The 8,732-nt window shown below is 40.1% G+C and overlaps 2 protein-coding genes across 2 annotated transcripts in view; both read right to left on the minus strand.

The window, feature by feature from the left end:
* The window catches only part of LOC311087653 (uncharacterized protein), a 415,151-nt gene extending 407,339 nt beyond the window's left edge, over positions 1–7,812 (minus strand). The window contains exon 1 of the mRNA XM_084121020.1: positions 7,760–7,812. Within this exon, the coding sequence (XP_083977146.1) occupies positions 7,760–7,802 (43 nt within the window). The 5' untranslated portion in view covers positions 7,803–7,812. The remainder of the gene's footprint in view (positions 1–7,759) is intronic.
* On the minus strand, positions 1,906–6,885 carry LOC311087003 (interferon-induced very large GTPase 1-like; the record flags this gene model as incomplete). The annotated part of the gene is made up of 1 exon (XM_084120259.1): positions 1,906–6,885. One exon carries the CDS (start codon positions 6,883–6,885, stop codon positions 2,047–2,049), a length of 4,839 nt encoding a protein of 1,612 aa, XP_083976385.1. The 3' UTR covers positions 1,906–2,046.
* Positions 7,813–8,732: the final 920 nt, after the last annotated feature.

Raw genomic sequence — 8,732 nt, forward strand, 5'->3', positions numbered from 1 at the left:
CATCATCATAAGTTATGTTTATTCCCTATAATCACCGATGCACGCATGCGCTCATAGTTGTTTACATCTTGGTTTGACCGCACATGCAGCAATAGCACATAGCTCATATGTTAGATTAACGAAGAGAAGTATTGTAGATAACTTCATAACTTCAAAATATTGTAGATAATTCAGTTTGAAATGGTTCTATGATGATATTCATGTAAATAAGTTTCACGAAGATTAAGTTTGAAATACTGACCCACTTTTGCTAACCTTTTAATAAGTTAACCTCTTACATATTAGCTGAATGTTAATAACATAACACATGTCCATTACAGAACAACTGCTTCTGAGCAACTAAAATAGTTTTTACACCTGGCTTTTAATGTGGTCATGAGCAATCGGATTGTTATTCGATCTTAAAGCTTTGATTCCAGGGGTGTGTGGATGTGATCTGCAATCAGGCACAAAATGCACTTGAAAGAATTTAAATCTGACCTTTATTCAGAATTGACATCATTTTAATACATTTACTAGACTACAGTTTATTTACTTACTACAGTTTTCTTTTATATCATAGGTGAAATAGGACACATGCATTATTATTTAGGCCCTTGTCTTAGCATAATTATGAACATCACAAAATAATTCATGGTCAGACTCAGAAATCAAACATGCACTACATGTAATTGCAGGAGTTTCAAATCTCCTGTTTGCTGTAGTTTATAACACATTTATGAAGTATTTTGTATACATTTAGGAACTAATTATTGCTAACAATGATATTAGGAAAAGATCCTCTTAAAGTTTCAAATAAGCATGCAAAAACTATTTTCTTATCAAAAGCATAAATTCAGAACTCCATATTATACAGAAGAGTTTAGTTGCATTTAGGGATGTTAACCGATGACCGTTTGACCGATGGTTGACCGTATCAACGTTAACCGATCAAAGTTGTCGGTAGTCGGTTAAAAAAAAAAAAAAGTTATCTCTAAATTAGGCTATTATAGACAGTGGACTTAACGCTACTACAGTTAGCCATCTCATTCCAAGATCTTTTTGTGTGAAGTGAACAAATCCCTCACACTCAATTTTTCATAACTCGCCTGTTTGTACTTAATAAACCAATAAAAACATTTGGCACGAGGTCACAGCGTTTGGGTTCGCGTGCTCACAAGGTTTGCGAAAAGTAAAGGCTACAGGCTAAAACACTCGGGGTTAGAGCCAGGGCAGACGACAGGATGAAGCGTGCAAAGAAAAGTAGTGTGTGGAACCATTTCACCAAAAAGAATGACACATATGTAAGTTGCAACTTGTGTTACAGTGCTTAAATACTGTAGTAACACATCATCTATGATGTAAGGTGATGATGATCATCATCTTTCTTTATTATTGTTAGCACTAGCACCTCAAACTAAAGCGGCGTCTCTTCGGAGCTGTCATTTTCTTAAATGAGCCGCGGTAATGTTTCAAATGAGCTTCTAACGCTAGACAAACGCCTTTATTTTCAACGCGATCACCTTGTACCCAAACCATTTCGAAACTAAGGAGCCATTTGTCCTCCGATTACATACAAGCTCCTCGGCGCCGCGTTTGCGGGACTCATGTTTCGCGCTGTAGGGGATTTAAAAAAAGTGACGTGAGTGGAAGGGCGGCGGTGTGTGTGTGACTGTGCGTTCACACCGCCGCCGGCGAGAGCGTCAAATTTTGCCGCTCTCGTCGGCGGCAGTGTGAACGTGCAGTGAGCGGGAGGCAGAGCGGCAGAGAGATGCGACAGAGTTGCGAAATTGCAGGCGCGGCTCGAAATGGCTGTTATTTCAAATAGCGTAGCATATTTTAAACTAATCGGTTAACCGGTTTCAACCGGCTAATGAGGCTCGGTGGTCGGTCAAGAAAATTTTTAGTTTTCGCCATCCCTAGTTGCATTTAATGATTAGCTTCATGCATTTAATTATTAAGCTTTATAACTTTTTCTAACAGTCTAGCATTTTCTACAAAGGTGTTCTGACTTGAACTAAAATATTATTCAAAGACTTCAATCAAAGAATAAAAATGACTGCTTGTTCAGATGTATTTGTCCAAACTGTCAATAGCATCCTCTTTTTTGATGTTTCTCCATTCACCCGGAATCTCACCTCGACCCTGAAATTTTTTATTGTAGTGATTTTCCAGATCTTTCTGAAATCTCCAGACAAACCACTTCCAATATGGCAGCTGAGAGAAGTCAGGGGTGATTCTCCATTCAGCATAAACCCCTCCTGCCGTTTTGTAATCTTTATATTTAATGGATTCTTTAGATTCATGAGATGGGTAAAAAGACCCATTACTTGACACTAGAGTTGTGCAAAAACCTGCACAAAGATCTTCTGTTCCTTCATAATGCCACCCATTCAGTCCATCAATTCGATGGAAAGGAACACTGTGAGGTTGTTTATCGTGGTCTTCTACTGTGAAAGAAACACTGTGAGGTTGTTTATCGTGGTCTTCTACTGTGTTGGTGCAAATGGCTTTACAGAACGGACACTGAACCCAACAGCACTGACAGAGGTGTTCATTTAGTATCTCATCGGGCCTGTCCTTACGTTCCAGCTTTGATGGAAAAGATTCTGTACTGAATTTCTCACCAATGCCAGATATTATAGAAGGAATTTCCTTCATTATTACCTCTTCTAGGTGTTTTACATCAACACCATCACGACTAACTCCTCTGAGGTCATTCTCAGAGAATTTCAGCACATCTGATAACTTTAGAGTGAAAGTCTTCAACCAGAGATCAGCATCTCCATGGTTTTCATCAACCTCTTCAGTTGCTCTCTCCACTGCTTCTACGATCCGCTTCTCCTTCTGTTCTAAATCCTTGCTCATCTTGGGCAGAACACTGGTGTAGAACTTAGCAGTGATGTACTGACTGACTTCCTCTCTGATGAAACTCTTGAAGTGCTCTTTGGGTTTATGAATGTAGGTTTTGTATGCCTCAAAATCCTCATTTTCTGCCAGTGTCTTCAGGATGTGTTTCTCCAGATTAGATCTGTTTCCATTCAGTGATTCACAGTTTGTCCTCATTTCATCTGCCAAATCTCTGGCAGTTTTTTTGTAGACACTCTGCTCAATGGGTTCTTTAAGTTTGTTACAGATGATCTCACCTATGATCGTAGCTGATGTTGCCCCCTGGCAGTATTTCTGGAAAATACTGTAATATTCTTCTCTTTTTCTAGCAAAATAGAGAACAGGATCATTGGCTTGCTTGAAAATGTTGTGCTGTTCCATGATTATCGGTTTTACTGTGTGCAATATGGCAAGGACCAAATCACTGAAGAAGTGTTTCTTGAACACATATTTCTCTTTTTTTCTTTCCTCATATTCTGTTAAATTTGCTTTGATGAGACCACTGAGTTCTTGAATGTAACTTTTGTTGTAGCCCATCTTTGCAATGTTTTTTGACATGATATTTTTTTTTGCTTGCTCTTCAATATCTAAAATTAAGGTTTTGATTTGAGTGTGATCCTCTTTTGATAGAGAATAAGTAGATCCCAATGGAATTTTAAGAAATTTCTTTGGTTTTTGAATCTGTACATACTCTGAATAGTCTGACATCATGAAAATGTTGCACTTTTTGTTCTTCATAGAGGGGTCTGCGAAACTTTCATTGGCATCACCGAGGACCTTCATCGTATCATTTAAAATGTCAAGGTCTGTGCCTTGAGGTGTGTCTTTCTTAATCTCATCTACACAATCTTCCCAAAATGAATCAAAATCTCTTTGCAGGAGAGCCTCATCATTTGCTTGGTCTTTGAGAGTTGAGGCAAGATCTTTGGCCTTCTCAAGGAGAGCGTTTTCATTTTTTGTCCTCTGATCATCAATCTTTTTCTTTAGGACTCGCTGCTTTAGCACCTCATTCAATTTCGACATTGTTTCCTTAACAATGTTTTCCTGTATGTGTGAGATTTTTATTTCGAAAGATTTTTTCCACTGAATCAGAATATTGGCATCGCTGTCTCTCTCAAAGAATTCTGACATAGATTTCTTCACTTCTGTACTTATTACAGACATAGATTTATTCACTTCTGTACTTATTACATTTAGTTCCTTTTGAAGATCTTTTTCCTCAACCACATTGATTGCTTCATTTTCTATTTTGTTCTGTAATCTGTTTTCAGTTTCCAGCATGGCCTTCCGAAGACTCCAGGTCCACTTACTGTATTCTGTCTCCAGTTTTCTGTATGTGGCAATCTCCAGAGCATTTCTGAAGCTGAACACAAAGCGTTCTTTCAGTAAAGCATCCCAGAGACTTTTAATATGGTTTTTGATGTGTGTCAGCTTCATGCCATTTGATTTTGAAACACAAGAAAGAATAGTTTTCTTAAGGTCTTGAACATTTTCACAATATGAAGGGTTGGGTGGTGCCATTGGTGGGCTGCCCTCCCAGAGCTGAGCAAAATACTTCACATCCTTCTGTACATCAAATTGAATGACATCGCTGAAACGTTCTTCATTACAGACTTCATCTTCTGCAGCGAGTTTGGTCATCTTATCCAGTGTCTCCTGCAGTCGTCTCCTTGCTTCCATGGTATTTTTTTCAGCTGTGACGTCTGAAACGTTCTGATGCACAAACACACAGCTGGGGCTTAATCTGACCTCCTTCATCCTCAAGAAGGCCTGAACAACAATCTGAAGAATGTCCTGCATCTCTGTGGGGTTTTCTCCATAGATGTTGATCAATGTCAAATTTCCAAGGCCAATAACAAACGTGGCCAATTCATTGTCATGATGTCTTGTTGAACTTCCTGCCAGTTCTAGAGAACGAAGTCCCTCAGTATCCACAACCAGAATATAGTCAAAGTTCATCTGTGTTTTCATCTCGTCTGACACTTTGACCAGCTGCATGAAAGCTCCTCTGGTGCACCTGCCAGAACTGACGGCAAACTGCAGTCCAAACATGGCATTCAGCATGGTGGATTTCCCAGAGCTCTGAATCCCTAAAATGGACAGAACAAAGACTCTCTGGTCTCCCAGTTTCTTGATGAGTTCTTCTAGAACAGCAGTGACCCAGACCAGAGGAACATGGCCAGCATCTCCATCCATCAGCTCCAGTGGAAATCCAGAGATCATCATCTGTGCTGCAAGACCCGGGAGAGAATGGTAGTCAATCTGCAGGTCTTTCTTGTTCTTCTTCACAGATGAACATGATTCATAAATCTGTCCGATTTCTCTGAGGATGTGCTCCAAACCAAAAGCCGCAGCTTGAAGTTTCTCAGATAGTTCCAGAAGTTCAGGCTTGAGTTTTTCAGATTCGTCAGGATTTTCTTTCAGTTTTAAGATGTTTGACCACTTTTCATCATACTCATGATGTAGTTTTGAAAGGTCAGTGGAGGTATATTCATCCAGGAGGATTCTGAGCCATTTAAGAAAAAACGTTGACTTATTTGCAGCACCTGAGTTCATTTGTTCCACGAATAAATGTATAAACTTACTTATTTCAGATTTATGCTGCTGTTCACGGACTTTCATCATCTCAGTTCTTTTGTCACTGATTTCCATTTCTGTGACATCCCCTTGTGGTCGATTTAGTTCTTTATTCTTCTGACACCACTGATGCCACAGTTCGCCCTGACAGGGCAGAAATGATTCTTTAATTTTTGTCAGATCTTTCTTCTCCAGTAGTCTCACCATTTCTTGAGCTGCTTCTCTTCCTTCTCTGCAGTCATCAACATCTTCCTGATCTACTCTGATGTCTGAATGTTCGGCCACATTTTCAAGTCTGAAAGTGGAAGGTGATTTTGAAGATGAGAATGAGAGGCTATCTGTAATAGCTTCTCTGAGATCTTTAGATATATCTGCTTGACCTCTGTCTTTCAAACCAATTTTATATTTCCCATTCCCCACCTCGGTGTACGGTGAATCATCCTCAGGAAGAAGGCAAATCAGTGGCTTTGGGTCCTCGAAGAGCTTTTGGATTTTTTCTGCACTTTTGTCATTTCGGTCCAGTTGTGGTAAAAGAACAACATTGACTGAGGCCATTTTAGTCATTATATGCATCTGTTTCTCATGGTCTCCTGCATCACCGTGTAGATTACAGAATGCAACATGTTCATTGAATTTATCATCATATGTCCCAGAGGGGCAGAACCAGGCGATCTCCACCACTCCATCCATCAGGACTCGGGTTCTGCTGCTGCCTGGGCAGTTCCTGTGGAAGAACGTGTCGTGTTTCTCATTGATCAGCTTGTTCATCAGCTCAGACTTGGATGAGGACACTGAGCCAAACCTGAAGAAAAACACCATTGGAGTTTCTGCCTTGTAGATCGGCTGGATTTTACTGATGATGTCTTTGTTGTCGTTTATTATTTTACAGCTCTGGTTAATTTCTCTAAATGTCCAGACAGGGAACTCAATCTGATCAGTGAACAGATCAGGAACAAGCAGAGGCAGCGCATACCGGCACTGGGACAGTTTAGTGACCATCATCTGCTTCAGGAAACCATCAGCACAATGAAACACGGCCATCTGAACATCCATTGGGTGAATGGGGTCTGTGTTGCTCTGTCTTATATTAGACGTTGATGTTTTTCCAAAAAGTGCACTAAACGCATCAACATTGTTTGTAGATGGTTGTTGGGCTTTTTGTTTTTCTTTGTGTTGCTTCGTAGTATCTGTAACCGTGATACTTCTTGCTTTATAGTTCATCATCAGTAATTTTTGTAAAAACATATGAACCAGTTCCTCCTCAGTACAAGACCCAGGGGACTGTAATGAATTTGCAGTTATCTGAAGAACATCTGAAGCTCTCAGTTTGTTTCTCTTGACTTCAAGTTTAAGTCTTTGAAAAAGTTCCTCCACTTCTTTTCCCACATCTTTTCCTTGTGTTGTAAGGTCTTTGGCTGTTTTGGCCTGTAAAATAAGCATGACAGTTTTACTCTTATGTCACATTTTTGTATAGATATATCAGTACAAAGAGCTGCAAATTGAAAAGTTTTCTAACAACATATTTTCTGCAAACAGACTTGCAAGCACCATAGTCAGATATGATAAATAACTTGTATATTATTATAAAACAACTTCATGTTGTAACTTCAAAGCTTCAACTTCACATCAGCCTCATGTGTGTATAAAAAACAACTGTACATGAGAGGCAGCACTTTGCCTGCCTAAATAAACTAATGGATTTCCAACAGTGTCTCCGGTTTCTTATATTGCTTTACACTTCACATACAGTAGCACTTACCCTATGTTTCTTTCTTTTGTCTTTTGTGGCTGTGTTGTCCATCTTCTCTTCAATAATTGTGGTTTTATCTTGTAAGAAAAAAAGAAAGAAAATATTCATTCTACAATAAAAAAGTCTGCATAGTGTTGGTTAATTTGTAACAAGATTTTAGCTGCCATTTGCTTAGCAATTTTTGGTTTAAATACTTTTCCACTGCAGTTTAGTGCCGCTTTAAAGTGTGTGTGTTTATAGACTGATCGTTATAGCTGCGCCACCACCTCGTCTACTGACCACGATACAGCTACTTATTTTTCAAGTTTAAACAGTCGTTTAAAGCAAGTAATTAAAAAAAAAGTCATGCAAACAAATGATTCTGCGGTGGCTGTTGCTGACTATTTAAATCTAGCGGGTTTGGTGTCTCATGATGGCAAATCCAATGACGCTGCTAGTGACGATTCTCTCTGACCAATCAGTGATCTGCAGTGTTTACACGTCACATTTTAGCATCGGTACGACTCGCTCGGAACCTCTACTGTGGTGGTAATAAAAATAAAAAAAGTACTAGGTACTGTACACCAGTGGTTCTCAACTCCAGTCCTCGGGACCCACTGCTCTGCATATTGTGTATGTCTCCCTTATTTAACACACCTGATTCAGATCATCAGCTCGTTAGGATAGACTCCATGAACTGAACTGAGTGTGTCAGATAAGAGAGACATCCAAAATGTGCAGAGCAGTGGGTCCCGAGAACTGGAGTTGAGAACCACTGCTGTACACAGTGGAAAACCCCCCAAACGCTGCCATCTGCTCCTCAGATTTTCTTCTTCTGAAGAAGCAATTCTTCTGGCCCGTGCTAGTTCGCATCAAACTTCGGAATTTCGTCTTTGTGCTTCAAGTTGAAGTTCCACCTTCTTCTGCTCCTTCCTGGAAGTCCTGCCCTCTTCTTCCTTCGAAGCCCTGCAGGACCACATCCGCCCTCGTAAGCAAATCCTACATGGCGGCTGGCCTGGCGATTCTTCAGGCCTACCAAGTGGACGTCCTTAAGGAAATGCACGAGGACGGGGGCCAGGAACCATGCCGTACCATGAGTCCAGCAGGCATAATGATATGACGCAGCACCTGAAAATAGGTCTAATAGGTTAGACAAACTTAGTCCCGGTCACGTTGGAAGTTACCGAGCTGGGGACTATTTTCAGGCGCTGCGTCATATCATTACGCCTGCTGGACTCATGGTACGGCAGCAAAGTTTCTTGATTATTACGCAGGAATGAGAGTATAGTTCCATATCAGCCTAGAAAATCGCAACTTTACATTTTCCGTCGGTCTTAGTACACGATGTAACTACAGAAGAGTCAAGTTTTAAATAGGAAAAATATCGAAACTCTTTGGTCATTTTTTTGAGAGAGATGCTAATGGTCTTGTCCGATTCAATGATCTATGCTAAGCTATGCTAAAAATGGTACCGCCAGACCCGGAGTTTGGCTGAATGGATTCGAAAACGGTAAAACTCAACTGTTTAACTCTGGGGGAGTTGTAAAATGAGCCTATT

The sequence above is a fragment of the Abramis brama genome (assembly GCF_963993115.1).
Source record: "Abramis brama genome assembly, chromosome: 7".
NCBI classification, from domain to species: domain Eukaryota; kingdom Metazoa; phylum Chordata; class Actinopteri; order Cypriniformes; family Leuciscidae; genus Abramis; species Abramis brama.